The following is a 19,980-nucleotide window of genomic DNA, read 5'->3' as shown; positions in this document are numbered from 1 at the left end:
CTTTCTGCTCCCTGAGTGTTTTTGCAAAATGGAATAACAGAAGCGAAATGTTGTCCTGCTGAGAAGCTTTGTCTCACAATGAGCTGGCGGCCTTTGATTCTCTAATCATTAATTTCACCTCATCACTGCCATGGTTTGTTTGCTCTTTTTGCTTCGCCAGGATTTCCCTGCTCCCTTCGGTACCCCTATAAATACCCACAAATCCGTAAAAATTGTCTGGTCTTTTCTCGCCGGCGCTCGTTCTGCTCGGAGGCTGCGTCCATACGGTGCACGTCCCGATCGTGCTCGCTCCCGTGCAGAAGTCCTTGGTCGTACTCGCCCTGACATGTCTGCTGTGCTTTTAAGAGACAGATCGATGCAGACAGGACAAGACGTGGTGGCTTGTGCCCTGGGAACTTGCCCGTTGATGTTCCCCAGTGGCGTATCCCTGGGTGATCTATTAATCACCCCTTCCTGTCTTCTCTGCCCTTTTTGCCTTGTGTTTTCTGCAGCCCGGGTGTGCGACAACGCGATGCTACGCTGCCAGAACGGCGGCACGTGCCACCACCACCAGCGGTGCCACTGTCCACCCGGCTTCACGGGCATCCTGTGCGAGAGAGCTCACTGCCAGGGGTCCGGGGAGTGCGACGACCAGCTGTCTGGACAAGCCTCCTTCAATCACCCTCCCGTCGGCCGCTGGCTAGCTCGCAACCTCGTGGTGATCCCGCTGTTGATCGTTTTCCTTTGCTGAAGGATCACAGATGGCCTTCCATCCTCAACCAAAACCCATAAGATCACATTTACCTAGACTGAGACTCTCGACCTCAAGAACATGATGGACAAAAAGTGTCTGGACAATGTGTTTAGAATACATTAGGAGCAACTCTTTTGTATCTTCAGGGCCGGGGTGGTTACTGGCGCAACAGGTTGCGCACTGGGATGTCAGAGTAAACATGGAATGAAATGTTAGATTTACGCCTCAGAGGGAACCCCGCTGAGTAATCTGACCTGGGGGTGCATGAAAGGAGAAGACTTGGATACACATGTTCTGAGCGCAAACTGCATCAGGAACTCTGAAAGATCTCATAATGTAATGAAAATCATCCCCTCCCCCCCTTATCACTTTCTCCTCCCTGTGCTTTGGTGACTCTGGTGATCATACTTTGCTGACGGGTGTCTGTTGCTGCACATGTACAGTATTATTATAAAGCCCCTTGACTAGTACCGATATAGTATTTTTTATTTTACGAGGCTGTGTAGTCATGCTTGAGCGCACAAAAAAAGTTGTAACATACTCCGACTGTATTTAATTTTTGTATAAAATAGATATTTTCATGAGCACACCAGACAAAAAAAAGAAGCATTACGCTTTCTGTTTTTTTTTTTATTATTATTGTTATTGCCGCAGAGATGTTGCGAGCGCTTAAGGTGGACTTGGTCTATGATCTCATCGCTTGTGTGGCACATTGAGAACAGCCGTCAGAACAATGTTTACATACACGCTCACACAATTCCACTTCCACCAAAGGGAAAAAAATCATGTCTTTGTATTGTTGTTGAACAATAGTGATTCTAATAGATAGTAATATGACATTTGAGATAAGATGTGTAGAAGCTCATTGTTTGTTGACGGGCACAAGCCAACGACAACTGCTGAATGTTACTTTAAGGGATGTTTGAAACGATGCCAATTGTTGACCTACGCACTGGAGCGACAGATTGCTGGTATATCCATGTATATATCGGTCAACAAATTGCTTCATAGTTCTGTGACTGAGGATGTGATTCTTGTTTTCCATTGTGCTGTAATTCACCTTTGTTGTGCTCATGACATGTGGGAGAGTCAGAAGAACCTCGAGCAAAAACCCACCAGCTTAAGGCGACTTTAACCAGGCGACATGGGAGGGGAGGGGGAGGGGGAAAGAAGGCTGCAAATCTTTAATCAGATCTAATCCTCAAATCAAATGGAAAGAGGGAAGGGTTTTCTGAGTGGGTTCGGTTAAAAGCCTGCATCCTGCTGCGGAAGCCTCCGAGAGGCATCGCGTTCAGGAAATGAGCTTTAATTTATTGAGGGTCAATGAATAGAAATGAAGTTGCCTCCCACTGGGTGACATATTGAGCACTGAGGCCGATTTCATTGGAGAGATTAATTTTACTCCTGAGGTTGCAACGAAACACCTAATTGTGTTAGAGTCTACTGTAAGTGCCTCTCATTAAACGACACTGTTGATGAAAAGCGTACCGAATGCCTTTTTTAACGGAGACTCGTGAAAACCAGCACTGCAGACGTACGCTCCTGATGGATGTGACTGATGCTCTTTGGTAATATAACACACAGAAAAAACAACTGTTTCAGTTCCAAATTCCAACATCCAGTTGATGATGAACGTGGCGTTTAATGTTAACATTAGCGAGTCTATCGACAGTACAGAAACACATTTGTTGGCAGTAGAGTTTATTAATAAACATCTGTGGGTGACAGCAAACCCCGTCCCTTGACAAAGACCCTAGAATGACATCCGCACGGGACCATCTTGCATGCATGTTCACACCAACACAACCCTAAAGTAGTTGAGCACATTATAATCACTATTTTAGTGTGTAATATATGATATAACACACTGTGTGTGTCCTTTAAAGGCTCAAGTTCTGAAAATGCTCTAGGTCACTATAAACAGTCATCCTCTGCTTTAAATAAAAGTGCATATAAAAATATTGTAGGTAGATCTTTTCATCCTTCTCAAAGCTCATTATGTGTGTTTTATCAGTAATAAAACTACATATATGCATTTCAGAGTGTGAGAAATTCAATGTACTGTTATTTTACTTCATGAAAAATGACTGTTCATAGTGAGTTTAACAAGCTTTAATCAACTTTTTCAAACAGGGTGAATGAGGGGAAAAAAGAAGAAAGGAGCAAAAATTGCTGTCTAAAAAATCAGATGAAATGATAGTTTGACTATAAAATATAGTATGTGGCTGGACAACTGCATGGGTTCTTACCGCGTACATGGTGCTCGGACAAACAGGACACGTACCTGCAGGTACCTGGCGAAGACACACACAGAAACAATCATTTGCACAACAGGAAGGCTGTGTTGACATTCGCCGGTGGAATATAAACAATCATGTCCCTCATCAGACTTCAATGGACTCTGACACAATTTTTTGATAGAATTATTTTTAAGAGGCAATCACTGTTTTGTGGGTGGGTGTTTTAAGACAGAAAAAACCCTCAAAAACATTCATTCACAAATCCGCTGAGTTAATCCACTTATGAAGTAACTGTACTTGACTTTGATAGGCCATTATTTTTAAGGACTGGAGATCAGAATTTGTTCATCTTCGTTGTTGACGACTTGGGCTCACTTACTATTTTAACAACACATTTCCTGCTTGCCTTTTGTCTTTAAATCTATTCAATGTAATAAAACATGATCTGGTGTACCCTTGGACTGCTCTGTTGCGCTGCCTCTGGTCTGGAAACGGCCACACTGAATGGAATTTCATCGCGTCAAAAGTTCATTTCGCAAGCTGAAATATTTTCAGTTCTAAAATTAAGAATTTCATCTTACCAGCAAGAGCAATTTATGATGTAATGGGTAAAAGTTAAAGAATTTTTTATTTTTATTTGTTGAGTGTAAACAGTCAAAAACAAGCAGTAGGAATGGCACCAAACAACTCGGTGGTGAGGTCCAAAAGCTGAAAATAATAGGGTACGAGCTGAAAGTTTCTCTCAGAATCAGCAGAACCTGTTCGGGATTTGACTTTTCTTGCTCTATCAACATCTGGTCTATCAGTTTTCCTCACTGGAGCATTGAGTCTCTTATTATTATGACATCTACCTGGGTGGGAAGCTTCCTCTTCCTCGGGTGCAGCGGTGATCAATCCATCCCGTCTTCTCCTCTGGGTAGATGCTTAGAAGCTCCTTCACATCTGGCAAACTATTACCGTCAGAACAGTAAAAAAAAAAGAAAAAAAGAAAACCTGATGACTTCGGTCAGGCCGACAGATGTGTCCATCAACAGGAGAGGGAGAAAAAACTTAGTGGTCTGCAGATGGCTCCATTATTGGAGACACCTTGAAACGGATTTTATTCAGATGGATGATCAACTGAGCATACCATCATCGGTCACCTGGAGAGCAGATCAATGTTTCCTTCAACAGGCTACATTTTTGGTGTCAGGTGCCCATTCCTCTGGCACCTTGAGGGACGACAGATGATGTTGACCAAGACTTCTCACCACCTCAATGAGTTCTAGGTGAAAGGCCTTTTTTTCTCAAATGCAGTTCCTTTCAACAACAGAAATACATTCTAAAAATCACATTTTAAAAAGTCCTAAGGTTAAGTCCTATAGGACAAGTTCTTGCTAATATTCCTATTCTTGATAACACAGCATTTTTAGATGTAAAATAATTGGAATTGTTATGAGTAAGTAGATAAACCACACTGTTGGTGGGGGAAGGCGATCATGAGGTTTCAAACTATAGACAGAAAACACTTTTTCTTGCCAGATGCTGAAGATTATGCCTGATGACTTCTGTCTGTCGATTCTAACTCGAACCAGCTGTAAGTCCATAAATTTACAGTTTTTAACATTCTCCATGTAGTCTGGCTGCTCATGCTTAGTGACAAGGTTGGCGATTAAAGAATGGTAAAGGGCAGCGAGGTTCATTTCCAGAAAGCTCCTCCGTGACTCCTATGCTGGACTCCAGCAACCCCAGTAACCCCAGTCAGGAGCACACAGTGGTATAAAAGATTGGATGGATGGATAGTTTAGGGGATAAAAATAGATCTCACCAAATAAACTTGAAACTTCCTTCGTTGCACTGACAGTTTAGCTCTGTTTGAAAGCCTCTGTCAGACATAAGCACCTGATAGTAGCAGTTACATCCAGAATGTATGAAATGAAAATCTACTGACAAGTAGATTTCAACTATTTTCTGGCTGTCCCTGCATAAAAAGGACATTTCTCAAACACATCTTCATGAAGGACATTTCATCCGCATCACCTTTAACCCTGTCAACAAAAAGGTCCATGAGTGCATGTTTACCTTTCATGGGACTCTTTAGGAGGCTAAAGCCAGACTAAAACACACCGATTGGCTTTGACCTTTCAGCATGGTGATTCACCCACATTTATAGGAGCTCCCATTGTCAGACTTCTTTACAGTTTGAATTCAACCCTTTTACGTACTGAGCACTTATGGAGGTGTGGAAGCAGCAGGCCATCTGTGGCTTTCTCGAACTTCTATTCATATCCCTGACATCACAAGTACAGTTAGTGGGTTGTGCACAGAGCAAGAGCACAGAAGAATCAATAGCACACAGAACTTCAGCCACCTCCGTCGGGCCATAATAGAAAATCATTCTGCTGACGGAAACAAAAGCAGGCGATGTGGAAAATACAGATTCCTACAAAAACGCGGTCTCTTTTATAGCTGGGGAAAAAAAGAATTGGTCTGTATGGTTTTTCAAGGCCGATGGCTTTTATTAGTGATTAACAATGTCAATAATTGCTATTTTACTTTACAGTAAAAAAAAAAAATCTTGATTGAGAAAAAAGTAGGAACAACAGCAAAGTCAGTGAGTAAAGTCCACCTAGAAATATCCATCATCGTCTACTACCTTTTCCCATAATGGGTTCTCAGGGGCGTGCTGGAGCCCTCCGGAGAGAGAGGCAGGGTACATCTCAGACAAGTCTCCAGCTCCTCGGAGTTATCAAGTGAATTCATGAAATGTTTGCAACTTTAGAAATAAGCTGTAGAATGAAGTAAGTAATTACTAAGCAAGTTATTAATTGGTTGTACCAAATGTGGTTTGAGTGTTACAGTCTGTTTTTAAATAAAGCGAGGGGAGTGAAGGAAAAGCAGCATAATGTTGTGTGTGGGGTTTTTTTTAATTCTAGCTCAACATTTAGCTTTTTCAGTTAATAGTTTCCTTCATCAGTGGATCACACTTTGTTATCTATGTCATGTCCCTCCCTTCTGTCCTTTACCCAACATCAAATGGAAATCAGAACTGACTAGGATTGGCACCGTCGGCCCCCGATGCCCTGCTGAAGAAATTATTTATAGCTCACGTTATGATGCGGATTCATCCATAAATAAGGGGATATCTGTCCATCTGTTGCAGCCGTTCCAGAGCTTCCAATGTTATTTATCCACATTTTTCTCCTGTGCCGGGAGGGATGTTTGCGCTGTGGAAAAACACACATGTTGAAACAGTGATAAAATATTCCGAAGCACGTTGCAGCCCCAGAGCAGTGCCACTCTCTACGGTTTATTTGCATTCATTTGAAGTGACAGGGTTGCTTTGCAACATATGTCTCAACCATCTACAAGCCCCGACAGCAATTATAATACATGAATGTTCATCAGTTCATTGTATTTAACATGAGTCTGTCTACACTATAAGGAATAACGGATACAACATAGGTTGCTATTACTCCCAAACATTAACCACTTGTAATTAAAGTTGAGTCGGACAACTGTCGTTCCCATTGTGGTGCCCCTTGGATGAGTTTTTTTCTTATGTCTCGAATTACTATCAATTTATTAAAGGAAATATTGAATTCACAATATTGTGTAACTCTCTTGTAGGTCAGGGATTTGTGTCACTAACACATTTTCTTGTCTAGTTTTATGTACTTCTCAACCCCCAGCCTCCTCCACCTCTCTGTATCCATCAACAGGTATCACCTACCCAATAGTTGTGCCCCACTGACTTGCTCAGTACTAGCTTGATATAGCTTGATACACAACTGTAATTAATGTTCTTCCACTGCTTCTCCTCCTTCTTTACCCAGCCCATCATGAGCAGGAGGCTACCTCCAGACAAGCCTGGTCCTGCTTAAGGTTTCTTTCTGTTAAAAGGGAATTTTTCCTTGTTACTGTCTCTTGTTGGGGTGCGGGCCCTGGCTTACTGTAAAGTGCCTGGAAACAATTTTGATTGTACCAGATGGTGTATATATAAAGATGAATCATCACACGTCATGCAAGCAATAAGTCTAGCTATAATTCTCAACATTTATTGTGTGTGCAGTGGCAGCCTTTAAGCTAAAGTGGCAAATATGAGAACAAGACATATATAGCCATGCTGGTCACATCAGGTTAATTAGACAGTTAGAAATTATTTGTTTTCCTGAACGTTCAAACAAGAATACATGAATCAGATACATAACATATTGAACTGAACAGCAAGAGATCTTCCCTGTCTTTCTTTTGAAAAAAATGCGCCACGTGTCACAAGTCTTCCTCTTTTCGACATGGGAATGAATGAGGGTGAGAAGACACACTCATTGACCTCCCTTTGGAGGTGTTTGGGGCATGTCCCTCCCGGAGGAGACCCCAGGGGCAGACCGAGGACACGCTGGGGAGATTATGGCTTTCGGCTGGCCTGAGACTGCAGATAAAGAGTTGGAAGATGAAGACGACTACAAACCGACTAAGACCCAGAGGACCAAGACAACTCAGCTTGTGCCACACTACGTCACACCTTATCATAACCGAACGTGCCCTCTTTTTGGGAGCGGGATGGTCCTTTTAATTTAATAATCTGCACTAAACATGGGGCTGTAACTTGATCGACACCATTTAGTTGTGGTTGTTCCACCCCCTTATTGTGAATTCATCTTTGTCTCTTTACATAAAATAAAATCCAGTTTCAAGAATGTCACTGAACTTTCAGCCCAATTCATCCCATCAACGATTTTTCTGGCATCTTTAGCTGTGTATTAAATAAAATAAAGGAAGGGGGTGGCCAGGAATTTTCAAAGCACTCTGAAACAGCAGTTAGCAAAAGGCAGCCAGTGAGACAGGAGCACAACAAGATGAAGATTAAAGGCAGATAAATGGCAGCGGATTGGAATGAGCTTTACTTCGAGTTGGGAGAAATAAAGGATGGGGGGGGGGGCGCGTCATAACAAAGACCCATCATGAAACAATAGTTCCCTGATGGAATGAGGCAGCAATAAACACGAACACCGCTGTTTGGCAGACCCTCAAAAAGGGATTGGAGAAAACAAGGGGGGGGCAACACCTCATTAAACCCGACCGCATGAATCGCAGGCAGATGCTCTGAATTTCCTATAATAATCACCAGCCTACTATGCAGTTAGCAGGGTCAAGTTCTTCTGCTGACCTTAAAGCCACCACTGTCGTGACTGTCAGGGAAGGCTTTCTACCTGAACAGCACATTCATATTACTTATCGTCAAACATTTAGGAAAAAGTCCCTCCCCTGTTAACTTCACCGCTTGGCTTCGCTGCATGTGGGCATCAGATTAAGTAGCTACATGGTCGTGATGGCCAATTATATGATGAGACCTTAGAAACTATGATCCCCCACCAGTGCAAATTGGCATTAAAGATATGAAACTGCTACCCATTAATACACATTTATTCATCATTTTACATTTAATAGACCCACCATTGGCAAGCATCAAAGCACAGTTTGCATGGGGAGTCATGAGTCAAGAGAAAATAAGCAGAGAGGGAGAGATAGAGTGGGAAAGAAAGGGATAGACAGACGAGTAGAGAGCGGCGGCTCTCTGCGGATTAGCTCATTTAGACTGCTTTGATCTGTGAGATCTTAATTGCTGGGCAGCGCTGATAGAGTCCTCACAGATACTTAGCAACGCCATCCAAGATGAGACTTTTCCCCTCTCACACTTTCTCAGAAACTTGCATTAGTGTGGATTCCTGACACACGTTTCACTGATAGCACAGGGTAAACTGATTTTCTAAAGGCAGCTGGGGGAAATTTTTAGTATTCATGCATCATATTCTCAAACAGACTTCTTTCCTCTCGTTGCAGCTGGTTTCTCTTAGATTGGGTCAGGGTTTTATTTTATTTTTTTTAAAGTTGTGACCTTGCACACAACTTACGGTCTCCACTGACTATAATACAAAACCATCATTGACTATGTCCAGCAAAAGGACATTGTTGCACTTCGCTTTGAGGCTGATTTGTAGTTTTATATCCACTTTTTCCTCCCATTGTAAATGTTTAATAAAAAGAATTACTACGCACCTGTGAAGTAAACTGAAGTTTATTATTATGTAATTATTCAAATTGAAAATAGATATTTCATTTCATTGAAGCAACATGATAGACAGCTCATTAAAGGTACATTAAAGGTCAACCCAAAAGAGCTGTGGACCAATGCAGCGAATGAAAGAGAAAGGTGCAAAGATATAAACACATGCACAAATATACGGCCCCCAAAGTGGGATAATGGCTTTAACAGAGACCACTAACCTCCTGTGACATTGTAGCTTCTTTCATCCTTTTATATGTTTCGGTTTTTATCTGTAAACATTTTATTATAAATAAATTAACCTATATCAGGTGTAGTTTCTGCTCATTTCTCTGTAATAGAGGTTTGCCTCTTTTTATCTTGTATGAAAGGACATCAAAGCACTGTGCATTTAATATAGAGAGTTCAAAGCCTCTAACAATACTAATATAACGATAGAAAATATTGTTTCAGTTTTCTTGTGTAGATAATTATTGTATGACCTATACCCCAACACTTATTTGAGTAAATTAAAAGAAAACACCATGATAAATATTTTCAATGCAGTTTTATCTGAGTTGCGGTGGGATGAGAGGACGCTCCTCCCCCAACTTAATGAGCAAAACACTGATTTGGCAGAGAAGATCACGAATGTGCTGCATCTTCTGGAGTTGGAAAATGACAAAGAGAAAAATGTGGCTGCATTCGGTCAAAACTTGACTGAAATGTTTAACAATCTGAAAATGGAGCTGGAGGACATGGATGCCTTGATTAAGGCAGGGGAAGCAGATATGAGTTTCCAGAATCACTGCAGAGCTATTTCAGAAAGAGAGACTGGTAACATGATGCAAGAGAAAGCTAGAATTAAGAAGGACCACAGCACTTTACTTCAGAAGAAGTACGTGAAAGAGGCTGCAGTTTTCAAGGTCCTTCAGCAGCTAGATGAATATAGCCAGCAGGAGGAGCACCACAAAAAGCAGCTTGAGGCTCTTGTAGAACTTTCTGAAGAAAGAGACTTGATGGCCATTCACAAATATGCAAAGGAAGATGATAAGATCATAAAATCACTCTTTCTTGCCACAGACAAGAAGAAAAAGGAGGCTGAGAGAAAACTCAAAATATTTAACAAAGAGTGGTACGAAACCTTAACCGCGGAGATGGCTGTAGACAAAGCCAATGAGATGATATTGCAGCTCTTCCAAGAGACCAAACAACTGACCATCCAGTGGGAAAAATTCATTAAACAGGTGAACGAATGGTCTGCTCAGAATCAGGAGTACCAAAGGCAACTGTTTCAATATAAACTGACCATCCAGGAGGAAAAGTCCAAGATTACAGAATTGACCCTCTTGGAGAAAAGTCACAAGTCAAAAGAGAAAAACCTTTTGATTTCTCTCAGGAAGGCCGCAGATCGCATTTTACATTTGGAGCAGAATGTGAATGAGTGCATTGCTAACGAGCTAACGCAAAAAACTGAAAATAGTTCTCTATACAAAATGTTAAGCAGCACACAGCTGGTGTTGGAGAGTTTGAGGTCTAAAATACGCAGGATAGAAGGTGAATGCTTGACTTATACAATGAAGGTTGAGGAGGTCAGGGCAGAAAATCATAACTTGACAGAACAACTAAATGCTGTGACTCAGAAAACCCTCAGCAAGGACGAGAAAGTGGTATATTTAGAGCGGCTCCGGACCAATCAGGAATGTACCATTAAGAAATTGGAAGGCAGGATTGAAGAGCTTATGGGAAAACTCAATTCCCAAACAAAATTTCTGGAAGCCAAAACAAAAGAGGAGACGACAAGCATCTTGCAAATTGCGAGGAATAAAGTCACGATTGCGGAAATGGAGACCATGAGAATTAAAATAGAGGATCAAATAATGATGCAGGAGAGCAACGCTTATAAGATCAGAGGTGAAAAAACCTTTGTGCAGCAAAGGCTGGCAATGATGCAGGGTAGGAAAGACGACAGCCAAAAGTTTGACTTCCTGAAAACTATTGCTGAGCTGAGCAGTGCAGTTGAGGAGACCAAAAAGTTAGCCAGTTTTCATAAGAAAGAAACAAGTGCTGCCGAGGACGAAAATTCCTTTTTGAATAGACAAAATGAAAGGTTAATGAAACAAAAGGGACAATGGTCCGAAAAGGTGGCCGAGCTCGACCTGATCACTGACACCAATGAGAAAGCGCTGAAGAGTCTATTAAAAAAAAAGTGCGACATGGTGGCACATGTCAAGGTCCTGAAGACGGAAGAGAAGAACATGATGGAGCTGCTGCTAAACAAGACGGATGAAAATTTTTCCTTTGAGAGGACGAAGCTGGAGCTGGAGAAAGCAATAAAAGTGAGGGAGGACGAGATCAGAGAATTCATGAATCTGATGAAAAAGCAGGTGAAGTTGAGTGAGCAGGAAAGGCAAAGATTTGCGATGGAAATGAATCAGAAACTGGACATGCTCAACAAAATGAAGACGCAGTTCGAAGTTAAATTCTTCCTTGTGGCAGAAGAAGACAAGTCACAGGCTTACTACATCATAAAAGCTGCACAGGAAAAGGAGGAGCTCATCCGTAAAATAAATTTACTGGAAGCTCAAATCTACATACATGACAACAAAGCGATGGAAAACACACTTTCACAGTACAAAAGCAGCAACGCACAGTTCAAGAATGTCTGCATCAACATAAAAAACCGGGAATCAGGGATGCAAGACTTACATGAGACAAAGGACTTAGCTAAGATGATTGAGTATAGGAAAAGACAGATATGGGAGCTCCAGAGTGAACTCGAGGATTTGAACTGTAGCTATGAGGGTTTGTTGGAAAAAGAGATGTATGAGGATAAGGAAGCCGAGCTAAAACGCTATCTACTCGCCAAACGGACGAAGGAATTCACACTTCAGAAGGAAAAATGCGACAGAGTCACAAAGGAGTGCTCTAGGTTGATTAAGGGCACCGAGAAACAAGCAGGAGCAACCAAGTTGAAAGATTTAAGAAACTTCACCCAGACTGCAGCCGATAGGTTAATTGAGGCTGTGAAGCACAATCCTAAACTTTATCAATACGTGAAAAATAATTAATACATTTTCCTACATCGCAGACAGTAAACAAAGTTGGAAATTGTGGAATATTTGTACCTGTCAAAAAAATAATAGGATAGGATATCAGTCTAAAATGATCCTTCCAAAGAAATCTGAAATTTTACATCCAAATTTCAATTCTTTTTTTGGAGTGTTTCTGCAATGGTACATCCATTTCCAGGACTTACATAAAACATCAAATTGCATTTAAAAAATTTTCTGTCCTGATTATTTTTCCACACAAAACACATGGCAGTAGTTGTTAAAGGGAAAACATGAATGGGATGAGGTTAAATGCAAAAGTACATATAAATAATAGATACATTTATATATCTGAGAGTTCACAATAAAACTTTTTTTTTTTTTTTAAATGAAAACTTTAATTTTTTTTCCCATGAGACTCCCTAGCCGAAATTTTTAATACAGATAATTTGCATTCAGCACTTTTATCGATAAAGTTTCCTAGAGGCAGGGCTTGAAATTGATCATACTTCAGTCTCTAAGCTAAAAAACAGGAAAACCCATCAATCAAGAGTGAGGAAGTGAGCCGGAAAACAGACTACCGGTACATCATCGGCATATAGTGGCAAGTATGACCCCCGGTAAAGTGTTCTGTTCACCTTGTGGCTTTGGCAAGGGGCTTAATCGACGATGCAAATAAAACATGGGACAAGGGGCAGCTGTAACCCCACTTGAAAGGCCTTCGAGGCATAATTTACCCAACCTTGGATCCCTGGGGGCACTGTAGATCAGCCTCACCTACTGGATAAATTTGATCTCAGGTCCAAACCTCTGGAGGACATCAACAATCGGCAATTTCACCCTATTGAAAGCTTTAACTGCATTAGATAGAAGTCTTTCCAGGCCAGTGTTGTATGTCACATTAAACCACAGCCTGACACTATTATATGAAAACCTGCTTCTAATAAGGCTGGTTTGGTCAGATTTATTCAGAGCAGAGAGATAGAGTTCCAATCTCCTGACAAGGAGCTTTGACAATAATTACCCAAATTAGACTTATCAGGCAGTGAGTAGCAGGAATATGAAAGCTTACCCGTCTTTACAATAAGTTCAATAATGGCTAAAGTGTTGGAGTTAGAGTGTAAAGAATTCAAGAGAGGACCTAGTGCTTCACCACTTGGTAGGGATTTGATCCTATCAGCGACCTATTCTTTTGTAAATGGCCGACAATGAGAGTCTACCCTCTCAGCCGACTGTTTATGTGATCTAAAAATTGGCTCTGGCCTGGAGTACAGGTTTGAAAGCAAGGAGTTCATATTAACCATATGTTTGGTTTTGAAATGTTTAACACCCCACACTATCTTTTAAAGACAGCATCACAATAGAATCGGCCTTGCCCTTTGCCTGGAAAGCCAGAAGCCTCAAGGGTGTATTAGCAGACTAAAATAAACAGCACAAAATATTCCAGTTTCTTAGCTTTTCTTTTTATGTGAGGAGATATTGGGCACTGCATCCAACTACTGCAGGAGAGAGTTAGATGGTTTGGAGAGAGATCTGGTTTTTACGCTTGAGCTGCTGCCCAAGCGCCTCTATTTGCAGAGCTCACTGAGACAGCATGTCCTTGTACCCCTTTGTCTTCCCTCCATATCTATCTACAGGCATCAACAACCCCATAGTTGCTATCTGACCTTCTGAACAGCCTAACTAACCCACTCAGATGTGTATGGATATTCTTCTCTTTCTATCCTTTCTCCACTCACTCTCCCCCTTCCCTTCTTTTACCTGGCTGTCTCTATTAGAGTTTGCACACTAGGATCTAACTGAGTATAGCATATAATTTATTGCCGATTAATAGTTATTATTGATGATTCACTGAAAAGGATAGTTGAATTGACATGTCTGTGGGTGTCTCATTGCTGTGCAGCTTGAACAGTTTTGAGTTTTTTTGACAGGATACGTGCTATCGTAGTTTCACTTTGGCAAAGCTGTTGACAGTCACAAGTCAACAGCATGTGAACCCGAATCATAAAGAAAAAGTCTGTTATGAGCCCTCTGTGGTGCTGAAAGCAGGCCGCATTTCAGAGAAGCTTCTTCCTGTTTAATTCCATTAAATTCCGGAGATGATCAGTAGCGAAGACCGCAACATTATTCCACTAGATGCAGATAATGAATTTAACGTCCACACATTAATCAAGCCTAATAGACAATCCAAGATATTTCCACATCAAGCAACATTTACAGTCTTTGCTGTGGTGAGTAAGCCTTCTGTAGGGTAGAGGGTAGAGGGTAGAGTTGGTGGGGGGGGGTAGACTTCCTGGGAAAGTAGCTGAGTAACGGAGACAAAATCCATGTGCTTCTGTGCAGAACAGGGAGAATACAATGCAATGCACAAAGCTGTTTTTGAAGAACAGAGATGTTTGGTTCTCAAACGATGGAGCTACATGAACTTATGCAATGCTTACTAATTAGCTCCGCATTGATCATTATGCACAGGACCATAATGACTAAAGCATTAGAGTTAATTATAAACACTTGGTTATAAATCAAAAAACGTGGCTCGTAATTAGCTGCTTGAACAAATTGCCTATGGTCTGAGCTGCTTGAGCCTTAGTCACATGTTGGGCAATGACATGGACTAGATTTTGAAGGTGTGCTGACCCAGACACTCCAGATGTGTCCTGCTGTGCCTGGTGCCTTCAAGAGAGATGGGAAATAACAATTTACCTACACTTTTTATTCTTCTACCTGGTAGAGACTGAAGACTTCTGCGAATCTCCAAAAGGTGTGACAAAGGGAGAAAAACAAACAGAACAACCACAGAGAGAAAGAAAAATGTTGTATCCGATATAGGAAGTGGACGGTGTGTGTCTGTGTTTGTGTATTTCAGATGAGCTATTTTTCCTCAAAGACTGTCCGGGTGGTAACAGAGCCACGGTGAAATGAGGAAGTGACAACTGATGAATCTGACCTTTTAAGATTTTTGCTTGCTGGATTGAAACCTCAAGTGACTTTGTCTTAAAAATCATGGACAAATTCAGGTTTATGAAACAGAATTCCCCGTGGAAGGTTGAGATGGTCAGAGTGGGTCCAGCGCTGTAGAGAAGGATGATACACTTCTCATGCCCAAACTCTAGACTTCTACATCTGTAAGTTTGAGCTGACTTGAACGCATATTTCTGTACGCCCGTCTTCAGGCATCACCGTAGTTGTTCTGCGATGGACACTCTCTGCCCGCCGCTGCACCTTCGCGTGGATTCGTAGAGCAGAGGCTTTGTAATTGCAAAGCAACCTTTGTTTTGAAGAAACACAACTCCAAGAGGGATAGATTTATTAAATATTGACATCATACACACAGTTTCACGTGGAAGAGGGCGGCATGATGCCCGTGTACCTCGCCCTGCAGTGAACCGCTGTTACATCACTGTTGAATCATTCACTCTGAAACCAAAAAGCATTGAGGTAAATATCCCATCTGGGTGGGCTCTCCTGAAAAGACTAGCATTTTAAATGCATTTGACTCTGTGATGCTGAATTAAATATTCTTTATCCCCCTTTGGTAATTTCAGTGATCTAAAGCACATATAAGAAATCTGGGACTATTTTTTGGGCAATAGCAGCTCAGTCTGTAGGGGGACTGGGCTGAGAAGTGGCGGTTTCTTGGCTCAAACCACGGTGCAGACAAAACATGGAAGGTGTCCTGGTAGTAGGGGAAGATGCCAGAACACCCACTGCTGTGGTACCCTTGAGCAAGATGCCAAACCCACAAATGCTCACATAGGGCCCTGCAATGAACTGGCGACCTATTCAACCCTGCCTTTGCCAATATCTGCAACCTCCCTGTGACCCCAAATTAACCAAGTTCGGTTTATTTTCACTTTTGGGAAACAGACAATATGAATGAAAGTGGTTTACCACATCTGGTTATGACCTCGCTGCCACACGTGCATAAGGTCGAGCACCTAGTCATGCTAGTTTCCATTTGCGAACACATGTGATGCAAAATGGTGGTCTGACTATACTGTAATTGATAAACTGGATGCATTTAGGAACAACAATGACTCTAGCGATGCCAGCCGTCGGATGGAGAGGTGTAAAGCCCATTATCAATGGACTGAGCAGCAGAGGAAGTGTGTTCTGTGGAGTGACAAATCATGCTTGTCTGTTAGGCAGTCAAAGGGTCGAGTTTGGTTAACGCCAAGGAAATTTACCTGCCTGGAATAATGGAGGCATTTTGGACAATTTCATGCTCTCAGCTCTGTAGCAGCAGTTTGAGGAAGGCTGTTTTCTGTTACTACATGGCTACCTTGGCTACCAAGTCACGGCTTGGACTAGAACCTAAATGGCGCACACAGAGTCCAGTCTTTAACCCTACTGACCGAATTTGGGTGAATTGGAGATTGAGAGGACAGAGAACACGAGATCTCACTCATTATCGGTACCTGACCTCATAAAACACTCTTATTATGAAATGGCACAGAATCCCATAGAAACCTGTAACAATTGTTGCACAAGATAGATAAAGACAAGATCGTCAATTTGTCCCTCTTTTCTTACCATTTTTGACAACATTTTTTTTATTTATGTGTCCTTTGTTCAGCAACAGTACAAACACACATCCACCTGTAGATTCATACTGAACATACAAACACAGGAATTCTTCTCATCTCACTTCTGAGATGCAAAGAAAGAAAAGCATATTTTCCAAAACTCTTGGAATGATGGTGGGAATGCTGAAAGGGTGAAGTAATCTTGATATTCCCATCACAGAAGTGATGTCACATAGACACAAATACAATTGTAGACCTCGCATCAACACTCAAATAAAGCCTGTTGCAGGCTGTGGGGAGGGGTCACAAACGGCTCCAACCCTTTTCTGCAGTGACATTTAAATATCACACGCATCAATTCCAAGGTAGAAAAATATAGCAGAAGTCTTAACAACAGTTCCAAAAATCCCTTTTGTGCTTCATTCCTGTGTTTTTCCAAGGACGGCCGCGTGCTGCTTCATCAGCACGTCAGCTTCTTCATGGAACCGAAGCACAACGACACTTAATGTAAGTCTGAAACGATTGATGCAGGGTTAATGGAAAAGAAGGCACAAGGACAGCTGGGGGGGGGGGGACTTTTCTGGGCACTGCACTTCCCGGTGCGTCCTGAGGGGTAGACGAGAAATGGCGCGACACTCCCTTAACATGTGAGTTGACATCTGCTCTGAGTCCGTCAGACGGGGGGGAGCACTGTCGCTTCCACTTAAGTCAGAGTTTCTGGGGTTTTATCAAATGGACCAACTTGCAGGATGCAGAGAACAGCTGAGGCCGCTGGAGGCGGTCAGCTTTGAACGGGCGCTGAGCTGGCGTGGTTCGCTGAGCGAAGTCAGTCCTCCTCTTCCACATAGGTGGAGGGGAACCAGCCCACCTGAGAAGCAGCAAAACGGGATTTCATTTGGCGACATGCAGACACGATATGACACAAAAAACCTCAAATTCTTTCAATATTTCTTCAGCTGTTGCTGATAAATTATTATTGATTAAAACAGAGAAACATGATTTACTCTCGAGATGTAATTAAACATAAGATGCGTATGTGGACGTTCTTCCCGAGGGGAGATTATTGTATCTCTTTCCTGCAGTGGGAAATTAGCTGTCCTATTAAAATGGCTAAATGAATTGTAAGAAATCAAAAGGAAATCATTCAACATATTTTGAGCTTCATCAGCCAGAGGTGATCATCACAGCAGAAAGGAAATATGGTCCTATGGAGAGGATGCAGCGACAGACCTACCCTCCCATCCACCTCTCCCTTCCACCACCCGTTGGGCAACTTGGTGTACACTCTGATGATGTCTCCCTTCAGCAAGGAGAGCTCCTGCGTGTCTCTGGAGGCAAAGTCATAGCGCGCAACCGCCACGGCCATCACCCGGGGAGAAAACACTGGAAAAAGAGACGCTGCCTTAATACTGGGCGCTATTTCATTCATTCGGTAATCATGTAATAAATCTTTTGTCTCGCAAACTGGATAACTGGTGGAGATCCATCAACAGATGAAGGTTCACACAAAAAAAAAAACCTGCTGGAAGTTCTTTGAACACTGAATGCATTGTTGGATATATATGACTGTCTTCAACAGAATACCTTTCACAGAGTCATTAAACAGGAAGCACATTGAAACTGTACAACAGGTAAATCCAATAAATAACTATTATTGTGTAGAATTCCTGTTCAAGAGCATTTTCTCCTGTCTGCTTATTTTCATTAACTTGGTTCGAGCTCAGTGCAACAAGAAAGATTTCAATATTTTTCCTAATTTGACTGTTCCAAGGGCAGAATTTCCAGAATGCACATGGATGGGTCTCATGGTTTATACTGGTGTTCATAGGAAGTATCAATGTGTCAATGAATGTTCTCAGGCATCTAGGTCAAAGAGGATTCTTAGCTAAAGGAAACTCAACTAGATGTTGTAAGACTTTCTCTCTTATCCTTGAGGCTTCAATTAACTGGTGGGAATCCCAGAGTTATACAACACCGTTTTACTGAAAGCTGTTATTCTTCGTGGTCATTGGTGATGATTTACTTTAATAAAGTGTAGATTATCCCATTCATCATGTGATGTTGGCGTGAACATTGGTGAAACTGTGGCGAGAGATCCCAGGACAGCATTGTAAGTGGTTAGTAACTGGTGTCTTTAGCAAAGATGACTTCTTTTACTCCTCTTTCAATTGGTAAGAGATGAAATGTTCAAAAACAAAAGGAAGTCCATTTGAAATTTCTTAGGCCCAGGGTTACCATGCCTATTTGTTTCACCATAATTAATAAAGGCCTGGTCTTTGAATGCAGCTGGAGGCAGCAACCAAACCAACATAAGAATTAGGTCATGTGTATTAACTAACTGCAGTAGCTCATTCTGTGTATGTGTTTCTGTATCTACGTTATACCGTTCAAATAAAAGTAGAACCCAAGCATACAAAACATGATTATCTATGGGAAAATGTGATCTCTGTCCCAAAAAACAGGTCTAAACTCTCTGTCAGCACAACAACCTGTTCTGTTTTAAATTTTCCTTAAAAAGACAAGTATTATTAATGCTTTTCTAACATTTTTAACCCTGAACGGCTGATCTAACCCTGAAATTAAAGGCCTCCCATTGAAAGGGGCAGTACACGGGCTTGTGCACACATGTCACTGCGCACGAGTCACAGTCTACATAACACCAGCACGCGCGCGTGATTAGCTTATCTGTGGACACACAGGAGAAAAAGACTGCAGAAACATGCTGGACGAAAGAAAACATCTGCACATTATGCCGCCACACGGGCTGGAGCCAACACGTACACGCATGCATATGTAGAAACTGATTGTCATGCAGTGTTCGTGTCATGTCAGTATAATGAGAAAAAAGGTTGCTGCATTGGAATTTCGATGATACTCAACTACAATGTTCAGTGTCAGTAACTTCGACAAATGCATTAAAATACAGTCAGTATAATTTATTGGGCAACTTTTAAGAGTTTTCTCATGTGTTTTATTAAAAGATCATTGCTATTTGATAAACAAATGTTGCCTCATTGTCAATGTATTCTTTTTTCTTTTTTTTTTAATGGCATCAGTAACCACGTTCAGGTGTAGCAGACAGGCGTCACGAGGAAATTTGAAAATAAATCAAGGGGGAGACATATAGAAAAGAAAAGCTGTACCTTTACCTGACCAGAAAGGCGAAGAGGAGGGAGGAACAAAGCCGCCGTCGCCAGGAGGAACTACAGAGAAATTGGGCGAGTAATGGGGGGCTTAGACCATGGTGGGAACAGAGATAGAGGCAAAGTAGGCAGAAAAGAGAAGGATAGAGGGAAAGTTGGCAAAGTCAGGGAGGAAGCAAACTTTTTTTTTCTTAAATATAACACGGAGGAAAATCTGTGACAATGATTTTTTTTCCATTCGGTATTCATCCTTCCTGTTG

The 19,980-nt window shown here is 41.7% G+C and overlaps 3 protein-coding genes across 27 annotated transcripts in view; 2 read left to right on the top strand and 1 right to left on the bottom strand.

Annotated features, from left to right (window-relative positions):
* The window catches only part of LOC130539520 (netrin-G1-like), a 45,609-nt gene extending 43,394 nt beyond the window's left edge, over nt 1-2,215 (top strand). For all 7 annotated transcript variants that reach the window (XM_057057916.1, XM_057057914.1, XM_057057915.1 and 4 more), the window contains one exon: nt 492-2,215. In XM_057057916.1, the coding sequence (XP_056913896.1) occupies nt 492-730 (239 nt within the window). In that variant the 3' untranslated portion in view covers nt 731-2,215. The remainder of the gene's footprint in view (nt 1-491) is intronic.
* A 135-nt stretch (nt 2,216-2,350) lies between these two features.
* The window catches only part of LOC130539516 (guanine nucleotide exchange factor VAV3-like), a 50,758-nt gene continuing 33,128 nt past the window's right edge, over nt 2,351-19,980 (bottom strand). For 3 of the 19 annotated variants that reach the window (XM_057057895.1, XM_057057897.1, XM_057057907.1), the window contains 2 exons: nt 19,721-19,810; nt 17,300-17,960 (listed from right to left, as the gene is read on the bottom strand). In XM_057057895.1, coding sequence (XP_056913875.1) covers nt 17,722-17,960; nt 19,721-19,810 — 329 coding nt within the window. In that variant the 3' untranslated portion in view covers nt 17,300-17,721. Of the gene's footprint in view, nt 2,542-2,982; nt 3,028-3,427; nt 3,474-3,824; nt 3,924-5,449; nt 6,180-16,565; nt 17,961-19,720; nt 19,811-19,980 lie in introns of those variants that run through there. The other 16 variants (XR_008954161.1, XR_008954160.1, XR_008954162.1 and 13 more) reach the window with 16 other exon arrangements.
* Nucleotides 9,037-15,481, top strand: LOC130539517 (coiled-coil domain-containing protein 39-like). The gene has a single exon (XM_057057909.1). The coding sequence runs from the start codon at nt 9,544-9,546 to the stop codon at nt 12,067-12,069; it is 2,526 nt and encodes an 841-aa protein (XP_056913889.1). The 5' UTR covers nt 9,037-9,543; the 3' UTR covers nt 12,070-15,481.

This window comes from Takifugu flavidus, chromosome 15 (genome assembly GCF_003711565.1).
Source record: "Takifugu flavidus isolate HTHZ2018 chromosome 15, ASM371156v2, whole genome shotgun sequence".
In the NCBI taxonomy this organism is placed as follows: domain Eukaryota; kingdom Metazoa; phylum Chordata; class Actinopteri; order Tetraodontiformes; family Tetraodontidae; genus Takifugu; species Takifugu flavidus.
The sequence above is the reverse complement of the archived record's forward strand: the minus strand, read 5'-3'. Positions and strand labels throughout refer to the sequence as shown.

Bases quoted from the DNA above. Each gene is read 5' to 3' on its own strand.
- LOC130539517 (XM_057057909.1), top strand. From the start codon at position 9,544: ATGATAAATATTTTCAATGCAGTTTTATCTGAGTTGCGGTGGGATGAG.